This window comes from Fulmarus glacialis, unplaced genomic scaffold (genome assembly GCF_000690835.1).
Source record: "Fulmarus glacialis isolate BGI_N327 unplaced genomic scaffold, ASM69083v1 scaffold38594, whole genome shotgun sequence".
In the NCBI taxonomy this organism is placed as follows: Eukaryota; Metazoa; Chordata; class Aves; order Procellariiformes; family Procellariidae; genus Fulmarus; species Fulmarus glacialis.
Window position 1 is genome coordinate 2,559 of NW_009210558.1, and position 16,337 is coordinate 18,895.

Consider the following 16,337-nt stretch of genomic DNA (forward strand, 5'->3'; position numbering starts at 1 on the left):
TGCATTTATGAAATATGGGATCCTAAGATAAAAATCTATCTTGCCCAAGTCAATGGCAGAAATCTTCTGGATTTCAGTGGGCCAGTTGTTGGAGAAGGGATTATTTCTTTGTTATAAGTTAAATAAATCCATCTGATACAGACTCATATTTGATTGAGAACATAAATTATATGGACCACAAGATGCTATTTTAAGGAATTACTGCTGAAAGAAGAATAATTAAAAAACATTGTATATCCCCTTTTTCGTAAAATATGTAATGAAGTAAAAGACAACCAGAGAAATAATCCCTTAAAAAACACTCAAACATTAAGAACATTTCTAAGCATCTATTTTTTACAGTACTTGGATTAACCACGTTTAACCTACCGCTTTGTGGACCTTCATATCCACACACAACAGTACCATGAGTGACAGTAACCATAAACTACTTCAGAGTAGCATATGTGGAAATTACATGGAAGGTTCATTGCCATTACAAACATCAAATGACATCTAGATAAGCTGCTTTGTCACGCACTGTGCTTTATGCTTCATGAAGATTATGCAGACAGCCACGTCAATTGAACGAATAAGCAGAGGCATACAGACACAGAGAGCGTGTCTGCACTACAAGAAAGCACTAGCTTTCAGTAAAATAGTTAATTTAAAATATACAGAGCTTTGCTGAAAGATTTTTCCATGTCTACGTGTAATTCTTGAGGAGATCATCCTCATATCACACTTTTTATCACACTTTTCTAGCATTTACCCAACAGATTCGACCATGAATCTTCTACAGAGGGAAGCCGGCTTTTTTTTTTAAGTGGAAACCAGCAAATACTTGTAGGACTTCAATGGTATTTTGTACTGATGGGTCCCATTCTCTTCTTTAATTCCAATGAAGTTAGTGCAGAAAATCTTTAAAACAGGTTACAGTCTGACCCATGATCCTCCTCAAACGCTACTGGAAATCCCTTCCAAAAATCACGTCCAACACTGGTTCTGTTCAGGTGTGATGGTGCTACAGAGAGTTGGCTATTTAACCTGAAGTTGCATTCTTATCTTGCTGTGTTGCCAACCTGGTGCTGTCCTGAAAACACTAAGCTAGAACAGGATCTTGAAAATAACACCAATTTCTGTATTAATGATTCATTTATGCTTCATAAGGATTATGCAGACAGCAGCATCAATTGAATAAATGAGCACAGGCATACAGGCAGGTCAGCTTCAACGCCGACCAACTCGCTGTAGAATTTAGGCAGTTTGTGGGACCCAATCCCTAGTGAAGTCATTCAGAACTTTGACTGAAGAAAATAGAAATTTAATTTTGACTTCTAGGTCTACAGTGTTGAGAAACATTCATGGATCCCACACTGAAACAGTTATGAACAATGAGAAACACTTTATGCCGGGAAGTTTGCTGTCCTTGTAAAATAGGAATGTCCTAACAAATGGTGTGCATTTTTGGCAGCGTTGAGCCTGGACATCCAGTCGCTGGGTTGCAGCAGCTCTTGGCTCTTCTCTCAGCACTCCAGTTTAAGATTTTCAAACTCCTCCCACAAGATAAGGGGCCGTGCTTCTCCCTCCATCCCTTCCCCTCTTTTCTCTACCAGCACAGCTGTTGCCTTACAATCAAAGAGCACGTCAGCGTGCAAATACCCTGAAACAGTTTACCCCAGCAGTTATGTAGAAAGCTGCCTTGGTAAGTATAACCAGCTTTCACAGCCAGCTTCCACAGAAAGCACCACACAACTGAAATCTCTCCCATAACCTCTGGAGCTGAGCTACCACTGACCGCGCAGTTACGCAGCCATTTGAATAATGATCTGCCGAGCAGACGCAAGGCAGTGGGAGCCCTGAGGTGTCTCATTCCTGAGGGGAAAAAATGACTTTTAATACCTTCCAAGATAAGTATGTTGATAGGGGCAAGCAGACACAGGAAAGAAATGAGCCTGATATATTCTAAGAGAGTACACAAATGCCATTACACAAGCCCTTATCCCTCCACCTAAAATTCTTCCTTCAAGCTGTTGATGCCAGCTTTGTTCTGAAATACTTCCAGTGTGTAGAGCTTTTGATCGGTTACTCTTTCCTCCCTACCTGCGCTCAGTGGGGCAGTAGTCTCTGCTGCTGCTGCCCTCAATTTGCAGAGTGCACCAGAGTGCTCCTACAGCTCTCAAGGTCAGGTAGGGCTTTTTGCTTTCCACTCTGGGAGTTACACCATGCTGACCATGAAGTCATACAAAAAAAAAAAAAAAAAAAAAACCACAAAACCCAAGAAAAAAGAAAAATAAAAAGGAGTAATGTACTGAACAGAGATCAGACTCTTGCCCTTTCTTGGTTTCTTGATTTGAAGTGCCCAACCAGTGAATCTGGGCATCTTTGCAGGTTGTAAGCACCCATAAACACAGACCTATCACGATCCTGCACAGGCTCTTTCAGATCGCTCTGTCTTACTCTGCTCACTTGGGAAAGGATCGCCTGTTTTGAGCACTGTCATCAGAAAAAAAAGCATTTGATGACTTTTCTGGGACAGATTATACTGTGGAGTCAGCTCTGTATTTTGGGACACCCGTTTCATTTGAGCCCAGAATTTGGGTTATAGATTTGCTTTTGTAAGATTGTGGTTCTTGTCAGTAGAGGGCACTGTAGCACTGTATATAGCTATCTTTCCATTGCGTACACCCGTAGAAACGGATGTTAAGAGGTGGGCAGCACTATCGTTAACACAGGTAAGGATTCTGGAGCAATGAAGGATCTTAAATACACAGACGAAGTTTTGCTCACAATGACAGAAGCTCACACTAAAAAGCACAACGAAGCAAAAGATGTTGCAAATATATGGTTAAGATCAAATATTGATTCTGAATGTAGCTAGCACTTAATACTTTAGGACAAGACATGAGTAGCAGACATTGTAACGCCTAGTTTTCTTGCTTTTGTTCATTAGTATCTCACTTTTTTCTTCATGATATCACATAATATTAACATTTTAGTAATTTTTAATATGTATTTTTTACTGTTTTCTCTACCATTGTTTTCTGTCAAGTCCTTATTCTCTACCCAGATACTGTTATATAGAAACACATATAACAGGAAAACAGTAAAGGACAAAGGGGATGAGTGAGAAGCAAACACCACGGAACACAGAAAAACAGACAAGACAAAATGTGCTGAGCCTTCTGTTACACAGCTGTAAGCATGGCATTGCCACTGTGAGCACAATACGAATACAAAACAATGCTGAAACAGGTCACAGAAATGCGCTGAAATTTCATGAACTCTAACTGCACAAAAGACTTGAACAAACAAATGACGATTATCTGAAATAATTTCTTAACACCCATTCCAGTCCTCCCATTTTTTTTTTTAATCATCCAAACTACAGGAAAGATGAACACTTCGTTGCTTCCTCCCTCCTTATTTTTTTGTTCTAGATTTGGCCCTTCTCCTCTCAGAATTTCAGTAAAAGAATATCGTATTTTCACTCCTTCCTGGGCTTCTTTAGACATTCAAACTTCCAGCAATACTGAAAAAATTTCATGTAGGTTTCCTGCAGCTGCACTATATTTAAATTGTTAGTTTCTCCTACCTAGTTTCAAGTTTTATAAGAGCAAATATGAACTGCCCAGCTTTGTACATCAGCTGGGGATCTCTTCCAGCAGTGGCTATATGTAGCTGTGAAGGTCCTTATGCTCCAAGTAATAGTTAAACATAGCCTGTAAAACATATATCCACTTCAGCAATTAGGCTGCCACTTTACAACTACTTCTATTTTCTGTATGAAATACTATGCATAAGCAAATTAGTCTTTTTCTTCTGGCATTAAGAGGCAAACTCATAATGATAACAGCATCTAAAAGCCATTGGTACTGTTGTTGGTATTGCTGCAATAGAAAAAATGGTGTGTTCACATAGTAGCTGTATGATCTCTCTGCATGCTGTGTTGCTATTAGAGAAGAAAGAATATCCCCATTCTGGTCTTTGCATGTGAATGCAATGAAAATCTGCACCAGTTACAAAATGGCCAGGCAGTGTGGCCCCTGCAGTGCAAGGGCCAGAGTTCCTGGAATTTGAAGAGTTTTGCAAGATGTAATAAACCACCATTAACATCCTGTTGATTGCCTTTACAGACCTGTGATGCAGAGGAGCAAAACACTGATGAACTCCCTGGCTTTGCTGAAATCACATCATATAAATCCACTTATATGAAGAGATGTGCAATCTCTTCCCTGCCTGTGACTCATGTGCTCCGTGTATGCTTTCCACTTGGGAGTTTCAGCAGATTATCAGAAAAATCCCATACCAGGGTATGGGGGGGGTGGTGCCTCCACAAAGCTGATATTAGCATTCCCCTTAGAAGATGAGAGCTTTAAGAACTGAGCACGCTGTGTGTCTGTGTATACTACTAGAGAGAACGAGAAGTCTGCGGATATGTACCATAGGCATAGGAGAAGCAGTAGCTTTCACTGTTTCCGCGCGTGCGCAGCATCTCCAGTACTGAGCGGCGAGGATGTTCTGCAGCAAAGAAAACCTCAGCTGGGCTGGACTCAGCCCTTCACGTGTGACTGCACTGTCCAGCAGCGGTCATTCTTCAGCTCTGAGATCCACCCTTTGTATCCTTTTCTTTCTTTCTCTCTTCTAAAATTGAGGGAGAGGAAATTTACAAATCCATGGGTTATTCTCATAGAAGCTTTCCGTTGTGGTTTTTCGCTGTTTCATTTTGATATATGTATTTTTGTAATAAATATTTATGTGGTTTTTTTTTTTTTTTCCCTCAAGAAACAGCACTTTCCACTAGATGGAGACAGGACACTGGATCACTTTGTCCTCCAGCAGGACGCTGACAACGAGGAACACAAAATAAAGCCCAAACATGAGAAAGCCCAGGATTTTATTCATCCTCCACTTGCAGAAAGCGATGGAGAGGATGACAAAGAGCAGCATGATGAAGAGGAGGACAATCGCACAGAACAGACCATTGCTGCTGACTGTCACCGGGGCAAAGCTGTTAATCACAGCATACAGGAGCCATGGAAGAGGAAGGCTGTTAAGAAACAGAAAAATAAATTGGAGACATTGCAGAGGTGCAGAAAGGGGCACTAGAAAGTTTCTGAAGGCACTTCAAAATACAACCAGAGGCTTCCTGCATAAAGTGAGGCAGGAAGAGTTTCAACTCTTCTAACAGGTATATAAATCTTAATTTGTCAGCTTGCTCGTGGTTCTTGGGGAGAACACATGAGATTTAGGCTCCCCACTCTTCCACCAGTTACATTGACGAATTATATTTCCCTTGGCTGACAAATCACCTGGCATCCTGTCTGTGAGCAGGAAGACCCCTTTCATTTGTTTCTGGATTTCAGACCATCTGCGGAAGAATCTACTTCCACTCTCTTTCCAAGAGCCTGCATGACAAGGAGGGTGGGTTGCATAAAGACATGTCCTTGCCATGAAGAACCAGCATTCTGCAAGGCACTGCCCCCAAAATTTTGGCCCTTAAAAGCCTTGATCCACATTTCATGTATAAACCTGTGTTAAAATGTGAACTTCAACTGAACTCCAGCTTAATTTCTATTTCTGTATTTGCTGTCATTGCATTTCTCATCTCTGATGCCACAGAATGAGGTAACTTCCCTCTGGAAGATGTCAAGCTGAACTAAATATTTAAGCCACTGATCGGAGCTTAGCAGGCTTAGAAAGCATGAAGAGTGCTTCAAACTTTGAATAAGCAGCTCAAGGGAGAATAACTTATTATAGCCTCAGTACTAACTACACCAGCCTAGAGCTCAACTGTGCCATTTCTGTTGTAAATATACCAGGTCTAGCAGACTGGTACAGGACAACAACAGTTCCATTGGCAGGAAGACTGATAGTTTTAAGAAAAGTATGAAAGCATTGCAAAAGAGAGAAGTTTTGTAATGCACCGTACGTGCTCTAAGTTGAAGCTACATGGTAGTGAATAACGTTTTCAATATATTTTGCAGGTCTGCTGCTTATAGACGTTATTTCAAACACTTCATGCTTCTGGATTAATAGGAAAAAGTGGCCCATTTTTTCTGCTGTGTCCAAAGCTACTGCCATTAGCTAACAGACAGAGTAAAAAAGCCATTTACTATCCACTCTAACTTCAGGATCCCTTTTTGTACCTGTGCAGTTGCTGGTATATTTTCAGCAGCAAAAACCATGACCTGTTCTATGACTAGGCTGTTCGGGACTATGACTATGACTAGACCTGTTCTTCTGTGTGTGTGATAGCAAGAAACAACCAAAGATGGAGAAACTGAGAACATGGGCATGATTCTCAGTGCCTCTATCCAGTGTTGAAGATGGGAATGTGGGAATAAAGACAGAGTTTGTCTGTACATTTCTTGCACATTTTTGAAACACTGAGGCATAGATTACAGCATTTCTGGACCATATCTAGCTTGGTCTCAAAAGTCAAAAAGGAATTTGAATTCCAACCACACATCATTATCCTAGAGCTGCCATGAAGCAGTAAAGTGTAAATAGCACATTTCTGCTCAATTTTATGTTGCTTCACATTGTCAGAGCTATACAAAGGGTCCTTTGTGTTAATAGAGAATTGGTTTGTAATTTGGGACTTGCCAGGTATATAAAAAAATCACATGGCAGCAACAACAGCCTAAACAAGCTACACAAGACAATGACATTCTGTTTTTATTGCTGCAAACATGTTGAATACTGCAGAGGCAGTACTGAGAGGCAGAATTGTTCCTGATCATCATTTATAAAGAAAGCTGTAGTATAAGCATAATGAGTGGTAACATAAGCAAACAACAGCAACCTGACAAAATCATAAAAAGCTTCAGAAATTCCGTCTTGGAAAATGCTCTTGCATACTTTTTAAAGTACAATTCACTTGCCTGGGCAGCTCTGCAATGTATCGAAGAGAGAATTAGGCAACAAATCTGTAGCAATTCTGTCACGCAAATGTCTGTAAACTTCTGAGCACTTGAAATAGTAACATCCATTGCATATTTGCATCACTCCCCTTTTTAAGCATCAATGGCAGAAAATTGTTGTAGGCAACACCTTGGCAAAACCACAGCAACATGCTAAGAACAAAAGACCTGTTAAAATAGACACAATTTTCTTGCTGTAGGACTTACCCAACTGTGATATCAAATATGTTGCTTCCAACAGAACTGGATACAGCCATGTCCCCCAGACCTTTGCGTGCTACAATAACACTGGTAATAAGGTCAGGAATGGATGTGCCAGCAGCTAGAATAGTCAATCCCATGATTTCTTCGCTAATACCAATGGTCTCTCCAACCTAAAAGGGTTTAAGCAAAAACAGCAAAATAAGTCCTGCGGTGAAGAAACGTTTTCTGCTGTAAACCTGTTTAACTAGGAATATTGACCTGGAGCTTGCTGACTAGCTTGGAAAATACAGGCAAGATTGGAGAATTACTCGTCTTCACAGATTTCCATGTTTCAGGAGAAAGATAAGATTCTCAAATAGAACCCGTAGGTATTGACAAGCAGTTGCTGATGGCTCTGATGTTACCAGAATGATCAAGTCCTGGGGTCAGGACAACCACAGGTCTCTGAACTACTTTCTATTTACTGGGTAGTGATTTACTTCATCCATGGTTGCAGCTCCTAAAATAAAGCACTACTCAGCACGAGATAGATGACGGACTCTGATTCTAAATGATCTCTCACAGTGCAAAACACAATGCAGAGCTTGTATTTTGTACCAGTATCACCTCCTTACCTGATGTGCCCACCAGACCATTAAGTAAGAAAAAAATGCAATCCAGCTGATAGAGCCAAAAAATGTGATAGGAAAAAATTTTCTTGACCTCTGAAACAGAAACAAAGAGAAACAGTGAACACCTGTTTTGAAGGCTGATGTGCTGTAGTCTTATTTGCTTCTCAAAATGAGAGTGGCCTCTCATTTTTTCTGATCACCTGTTCTGACCATCATCGGATGATTCTGATCATCATCGGATGATCAAAATAAATGTCAAGAATGGTAAGAAACTGACTCCCTACACTGGTATATACTTACCTATGCCTCATTCTTCCAACCACTTAAGTTGTAAAATAATACCTCCTAACAACATGTATGATGAATGGCAAGTTTTGGGTTGTCATTTGTATCGTATTCTGTTATGCCAAGTTTGCATATGTGTTTAGCTGAATGGTGGTTTGACTTCTAAATTTATTAATAACTTCATGCTTATTAATAAGAATGTTTTCAAATTGCTAAAATAGGTACCCATACCTTTCATTCATACATCAAGAACTTTGTGCAACACCTTTCACAGTCAGTATAACAAAGGCTGCCATATGGCAGTGCTAAAAAAATACATATCTAACATTTATTAGGGCATTTACTTTTCTTGGGAAGACAACCCACTTTCTCAATTAGAAGAGAAGATACATTAAGCACATATTTGCCATGCTTTGTTTTGCAGAGAAGTTTGTTATAAAAACATGTAAAACACACTCCGAGGCCCTTCAACAAATTAAAAAATCTGTGTAACACCAAAGTAACTTTATTTACAGTTTCAGTGTCTCCCTTACTAATGTCAAACGCTATCAAATAGATAGCGTTCTTGCAGCCAGTGAATGGGTTATATTCAGATTAATGATTTATTTTGGTTTCTGTTGTTTCCAGTCTTTTGCACCATCCATATTTCCTATTGGCTAGCTAGATCTATGTAACAAAAAGAGATCAAGTTAACCACTAAAGGAAGGAAACACGACTGCAGTACTGTACCAGGCAATCACTGTCTAAATCAAATTAGTGTTTAAAATGAAATTTGTACTGTGAATGAATGCTACCAGTCTTGAATGAAACCACAATCTTTATGGGCATCAACCTTCTGAACTCAGATCCTCATCCCAGATGACTTCTGATGTGCCACTAGCATGACTTCTGATGTGCCACTAGCAGAGATCTACAAATTTTCATGAATAACCAGTCGAACTGCTTGTAGAAGTAAGTTGTAACACTTTGAATAGTTGTTCTAGCTGCTGCTTGATCCTGCACTACCTCTTCCTGTTAAGTCCTCGCTAAATCCACTTCCACTTTTTGCTCTGCAGCGGCCTCCAGAATTTTTGGGCAGTGCACCTTGCCTGTATCCCTCTCCACTGCAGGACGTGCCCCTGTTGCACAGTGGGTCACTCCTAGGTGGTGTGGGAGGAGACAGGACTGTAGGGCTTTCCCTAACATGACTTTTGGAGAGAAAATACTACTTGGATTTTGCCGATTCAGCTTGCTCAAGCCATGATAAAGCCCTCTTTTTTAGGGAGTTTACAGAGCTGCACAGTCAGCTTTTCTTGTATAACAGAGACAAGAGGCATTTATATGGGACAGCATCCTGTTTGGGAATTGATCAGCATGGGTTGCTGTGGACTAAGAGGTGCTCAGTGAATTGGGCTGGCCATTAGAGCTGGTCATGCAGGAATGACACTGTCTTTTGTCAGCTGAACCAGAAAAGAGCGAGGCTGCTCCGCAGCTCACTGAAATTGTGTAGACTCTTTCTGCTGATATAAATGGAATGAGATCAGGTCATTACTGATAGGAAAAAGGTAAAGTCAGCAATGGCAATTGTGCACACTCATCTACAGGGCGGGACAATTAAAAGGTCCATATCTGCTCTAGCAGCAGGTGCAGCTGTGGGCTGTGCTGCAGAACACTTACTCACTCCCTGTGGGCACTTTGCATAGTGCTAAATGCCCTCCTGAAAACTGAGCTCGTAAACATTGACTAACAGAAGCTATACAACTCCACAATGGAATATACACAGGAACACATTAAAGATGGCACAGATTTAGCAATGCTCCCAACCCCCCTCAAATATAAATAAATAACTGAACTTCTCTTGGAGTAAGAAAATCATTCCAGTGGGTGTTTTAAATTATATTGAAATATAGGCATAAATAGCCACAACGGCACCTGGAAATGTCCTTTTCATATAAATTCCATTACTGTCACAAGCACTGTTTCTAGAACTGCCCAGGGTACTTTGGTTGATCTGCTTCTTAACTGCTTCGTAACTCTTCACAGAGCAAACAGAGTTACTTTTTCAAAAAGAAGTTCTAAGGTTTTACCAGATCAGAAAATCTGATAATGAGCTTCCAATGTTTAAATCTACTCAGATGGACTTTCGATTTTAAAATCAAAACTTTACATGCATTGGGGGACAGAAGACCTTAGTCTGAAAAGGAAGACAATTTGAAAGGAACACAAAGATGGCTGTTAAAATAGCGATCTGACACCAATGGGAGCAGAACTTAGATTCATTTATCTGGAAGGGATAAATAAATCTAAACAGCAATTTCCTTTTTTTAAGCTAAACAGCTAGCACTTCTTTTTCACCATTCTTAGTAGCCAACTCTTTCAACTTTCAACATTTTTTATCTTCCTTGTAAAAACGGGGATTTTCTGGCAACACATACGGAGAATGAGATGATGAAGTGATAAGCTTGCTGCAGCTGGTCACAAAATCTACACAGAGCACCTCATAGCAATGCAATTTGAATAATCACTATACAACACTCAAGATACAAGCATACATTGGCTTACGCAAAACTGAGCAAGAGCTGTACTGGCCAGTAATAGCTCTCTGTCAGTGCGATATATATACCAAATGGTTCTTGCAAAATAACAAGACATTGCCTACCTGAGTCAGACACCCACAGAATTCAGATGGCTAAGAATTACGAGTCAGTAACTTTGCAGCATGTGTATTCCTAGTCTGTTTTAGCCAATCCTCTCCTAGTAAAATTAACCAATAAGCAGCAGTTGAAGACTAAGAGTACTTTAATAGGCTTAACAGTTTAATTACCTATTTTAAAAGGGGGAACATTTAAATTAGAACAGGGCAAAATTTAAAGCTTGTACATATTACAGGTGATGAAATCATGAAAGGACTCCATAGACGCTACTATATGATTTGCATATAGATGAAATTTTTAAAAAGCAGTAATGAGTGCGCTGATTCTTTTTCAGATGCTGCATTTTATTTCCAGAGTATGATAATAATCATGCTTATTTTGTAACTAATGACAGCATTCTTTTGAGATATATCTCACTCCAACTCCCTAGCTCTTGGAAATATAGAGAGCTGCCAATTTCAAGCATTTTCCTAGAAGAATTAGTCAAAGACAGCAGACAGCAAAACTTCTCTCCACCTTTTCTGGTAGCTGTTGTGATGGTTGCCTTGTAAAGACAGAAAGCCCAGTTTATTACCAATTGGTTCTGTTGTGGTCATGGTAACAGAAAAATAAGAAGAGCCACGGCTCATTCAGTTCATACGCTATTTTCTTTTAACAAAGGAGAAAGAATTTTGTAGTTTCACTATAGATCGGTTGGATTGGTACTGTTCCTGTCCATCAGCAATTTTGGTACATTTCTGTATTGATTTCATGCCAGTGTCTGAAAAACAGGACTTTAAATAGCATGAATGATCCAAGTATGAAGGTTTTTCTTTTTTTCTTCTAAGAGCCTGGTCCTGAAAGATTGTGAGTGCTTAATAATTAGCAAAGTAACTGTCTTAATTTTAGCCAATATTATTACCAACATCTTTACTTTACCTTTAACCTGAATTAATCATAAGTTTGTCTTGTACATAAATTTATCTGCATTGCAAGCTTTGATTTTCCTTTCATACTTGACAGTGCTTAAATCTGATTACTCAGAACCTGCTCCTGTAACTGATCTGTGCAGGAACATCTTGTCCTTGTCCCCTTGGTAACTGTGCATCTTCGTATAGCAACAAGAGTTCACGTAAGTTGTGCCTCTTCATTGGTAATGGGAATTTGCAGAGATACAATGAACTGCCCCATATGGGTCCAGTGACAGTAGGACTGGAGCCCCGATAGCCATTTTTCTGGCCCGTAACACAAAGGGATGGACAGCGCAGTATGGCTATAACAAAAGAGATGGTGTTCAGTATCTGGCACCGACCCACTGGGCCACCTTGGTCACATCATTTTCCTTTCAATCTTTCAATATCCCTTACTGCAGGAGGTGGACAGTTACGTTTGTGGCCTTTACAGAGCCACTGGGGAAATAAGCTATTAGTACAGGAAAAATACCCATTATTGTTCACAACACCTGAACAAAAAGTCAGATACAAAATTCCCCAAGGGCACACCTACATCTGGTGTACTGCCAGCAACATTATTGATGTTATAGTAAGGATTTTGATATATACTGGCTTAATGTGACCAGGTATTATTAAGGCAGTAAACACACATTAAAACATGTCAGGTATTGAATCAGCTGAGAGTTAGTTGAACTAATGCATAATCTACTCTAAGTATATATAAATATGCATACGCGTACACCAGAGCGTAATAAGACAGTAAGGATTTTGCTAACTTTATAATCAGAGACCTTGTACATGAAATAATTTCTCTAGAGTTCTGGGTCTCATGGAGCTAAATGTAGCTTGGTATAGTACAAGTAAATGCAGTCAAACCATCTCCATTGTGTGGAGATAAAATATACTTTAGCAAAGAGACTCTAGGAGGAAAGAAAAGTGGACACCCACAGAGGATGTCAAAGGCTCCATATGGTCTCTCAAATCAGTGTATACAACTGTTCATTTTATATATCCACATGCTAATCTGAGCATCCTGATGCAGAATTTGGGTTTCTGACTAAAATTACCACACTTGCAAATCAAGTCCCTGACAGTAGGCCTACCTACAAAATCTATTTAAGTATTATTTTAGGTTTGTTTTAACTTCTGCCTCACAGATTTCATGGAAAGTTGTTTTCTGATGCACACGCTGAGCTGTGATACTGGGTTTTGTTTTTGTTAGGAAGGGCATAGTGGGGATGGCACACAGGCATAAGTGAGAATATTTTAGAGTCAAACACACTAATGAAGTGTCCTTGAAAAGTTAGACAGTTGATGCAACCATCTGGTTAATTCTTTGACAGCAATGTTCAAAGTAAGCAGCTTGTCATACTGATACAGCCTGTTACCTCTTCTGTTATTACTACATGTAATTACAAACTACATGTCTTTTACATCTGTATAAAAAGCCACTCCTTTCAGTGAATGAAATTTTAAAACTCTGTTGCCCATTGACATATCTGGCATATACAACTGTGCTTATCTGCTATGTTACAGCAGGGTATTTTAGCTGTAGAATGTCAGCATGCCAGTTCTATTGTGAACAATACTAGTGTTAATAATCACACGCATAACACAGTTGCATGCAACTTATTGAGATATTTGCTTTCCAAAACCATTATTGTAACAACTGTTCTCATTTGTACAGTACAGAATATTGGATAAGGCTATGTGTCTAATGTCAGATTTTCTAAATTGAAAATAATGCACGTACTTATTTCTTAGCAGTACTTGCTCATTTGGGGCCAAATTATGAAACAAATTACAGGAGTGGTTTTGAATGATAAAAGGAAGGCATAAATACAGACATAAACAATCTTGAAATTCATGTAGTATGCTCTTTGTGTTACCAAACAAAACATGTTTACCAGAGTTGTTCGAAAACTGTAAGAAAAGAGAGCTTAAAGATTAGAAGGGAAAATGTCAGTTTATATCCTTTGAGAAACCTTTGTCTAAAAACAAATCAGAGGTCTTATTTTAGCTTGTTTCTTGCACTGAATTGCAGGTTTTCGGTGTGTGGGATGGGCAAGTTTTCAGTGTGTGTGAGGAGAAAAAAAGAATTCAGGGTGTTGATTTATAACCTTATAAACTGTGCATCCCTCTCTTGCAGCAGTTTTAAATCTATTTTTGATCCAGAAAGGAAAAGAGATTAAAACACCACTATAGGATTTTTTCAGCTCTTGACTTTTTTTCTTTTACTTTCCATGAACCTCCCCAGTCAGGTCTATTTGTATATGTGAATATAAAAGTGGTAAGACTTGATAACTTGTCACAATAATGCATTTGTTTTAATAATCAGTCTTACATTACTTCAAGCTGTGTTTGGGACAAAACTAGCAAGTATTTTACACATGGAAGGACTTACGGATCTTGTTCTAGTAGGAAAATTAAAAGATGACGAGTAGAAGACAAAGGTCTAGTAGAACATGCATTTAAGAGAAATGTGTATCATTATTTTTGAACCACAGAGAAAATTTAGACAGTCTAAAATCTTTCTAGTCATACCCTTTAGGGCACTGCAGATGGACAGACTTCCTCAGCACTTATGTGATATTCAGTGGAGATCTAGAAATGCAGTGTGAAGGCCCCAAAGAAGTTTTAAGAGCTTTCACTTTGTGTCATAAAATACTACTGAATACAAATGGCGATCTTTATGGAGCTATTAAAAACCAGCTGCCCATTCGAAGATTTGAAGACTGATGTTGTGACTTCTTCTTCAGATCATTAGCTCTCTTTTTACATAAATCCACCACAGTCCCTTTTTGGCATTTAGCTAGAGAGCCACCCTGTTGTGCAGAACACACTGACTTACAAAAACAGTTACTTACAGGTTTTCTGACGTCTGGGAGGGAAACCCACAGTGGAAAAACAATGGGTAATACAAGAAGGTAGGTGAGCTGCTTGCGTGGGGTGTCAGGCCAGGCCAGGCTGAGAGGCTGGTCCTCATCCTCTTCATTCTGTAAGAAAAGCTGCAGTGAGCAGAATATTGAAGTGGATGAATGAAGTTAGGGATTCTTTAAAGAGGAGTCCTGAGGACTGTGCTGTGTTTCAGTGAGTACCCATGGGGTCTGAAAACATTAACAACACACCTACCTAGCAATATTAGCTAGGACACAGTAAAAAGATTTTGGCCGGACTATGAGGTATCCCTGCAGCACAGGCTGCCTGAGGACGTCCGTTTGTGGCTATGCTGACAGTGATGCTGGTCCCCTGGGACGCACGGAGCAGTGTCGTGCCTTCTTCCTGGAGGGGAACCTTGTGCCTCTGATATGTCTTCCCACAGGCTCTCCCTTGGGATGTGGGCTAGTATAATTGGGGATCAAAACTGCATCAAGCCTGGCCACATGCAGATAGAGATAGAGATAGAGATAGAGATAGAGATAGAGATAGAGACGGAGACGGAGACAGAGACAGAGACAGAGATGTGTGTGCATGTACACACACACAAACATATATATGCATATAAACAGAAATCTATATGTGCATATATATGTATACATATATCTAACTTGTTAAGCTTTTGTGAGTAACTTTAAAAGTTACTATTTAAGAGATATAGATATAGATATAGATATAGATGTATTTTCTTGTTCATAGGAACTTGTTCTAGTTCAGTGGACCTGGGGGGCTCCACTGCTCAGCCGCGGCGGGGGGGTCAGACCAGGCTGCTCAGGGCTCTGCCCAGTTAAGCTGTGAAACCACCAAGGATGGAGATGGCCCAACCTCCCTGGGCTCCGGCTCCATCGCTGGGCTCTCCTCATGGGGAAAAGGCTTCTCCTTTTCTCCAGCCTGAGCCTCTCGTGTTTAGACCAGCCACAATGCACCAATGTTCTTAACAACTTGGTGCTAAAACTAAAGGAAAGACATTCCTCTCCTATTTCTGTAGCTGATTTTCATATCAATCGTATGCTGTTCACCTGTCATCTCTATTACAGAATAGATGTATAGGGACCTTCTCCCACGACAGAAAACCTTTTGGCTGACACACTTTTAACTGAGATGCTTCTGCTAACAAAATGGAGCCCTCGCAGGCTGCCACAGAAAGAAAGCAAAGTAAGCATGATTAAGCCTTTTGGGTATATGTATTAAAATAACTTCTTAACTTTTAACATAGGTAGGCAATGTCTCCAGAATTGCACATGGATCTAATTTATACCACAGAATAAGGCAACAGAAAAAGTGGCCTAAACGGTTCTTTCACATAGATGTGTGTAATGCAAACCCTGTTAAGCCTGTGGAAAGATTCGTAGAGAGCTCAGTGGAAGCTAAAGAAATCCAAAAAAGAGTACCTGGTAAAAACTGTGTTTGTTTGAGAGCATGAGAGGTATACAACTACTTCTTCATGTAGTGTTCTTGTTTTCTTCTTTTGCAAAAAGATAATAATTGAAAATTCAGTCCTCTCTGCAGTGTGCAAGTTACTCTTCCCATAGATTTATAATGCAGGTTTCTTGTCATTTATTGCCCTGTCTTAAAATTGTTTACATAAAGATTATGACAATGCTGTAAGAAGCAGTCACTTGAATGACCACGTCATTTTTTTCTAAGCAAAAGAGTTATTGATGAAATGTCACCAAATGAACGAATGTATTGTTCAAAACGAATGTATTGTTCATAACATTTTCTACTTACTGCTAATTTTGATTGAAGAACCAGTCTTAATTATTCTACTGTTATGAACTCCTGAATTGTTCAACTACTCAGCTACCTGAACTGATCAGTACATACAGA

At 39.6% G+C, this 16,337-nt stretch overlaps 1 protein-coding gene across 1 annotated transcript in view; it reads right to left on the bottom strand.

Moving 5' to 3' along the window:
• Nucleotides 1-4,698: 4,698 nt before the first annotated feature.
• LOC104076370 (sodium/potassium/calcium exchanger 2) overlaps nt 4,699-16,337 on the bottom strand; it is a 29,123-nt gene continuing 17,484 nt past the window's right edge. Inside the window, exons 4-7 of the mRNA XM_009577207.1 lie at nt 14,438-14,566; nt 7,724-7,813; nt 7,113-7,279; nt 4,699-5,029 (exon numbers count right to left, since the gene is read on the bottom strand). Coding sequence (XP_009575502.1) covers nt 4,780-5,029; nt 7,113-7,279; nt 7,724-7,813; nt 14,438-14,566 — 636 coding nt within the window. The 3' untranslated portion in view covers nt 4,699-4,779. The remainder of the gene's footprint in view (nt 5,030-7,112; nt 7,280-7,723; nt 7,814-14,437; nt 14,567-16,337) is intronic.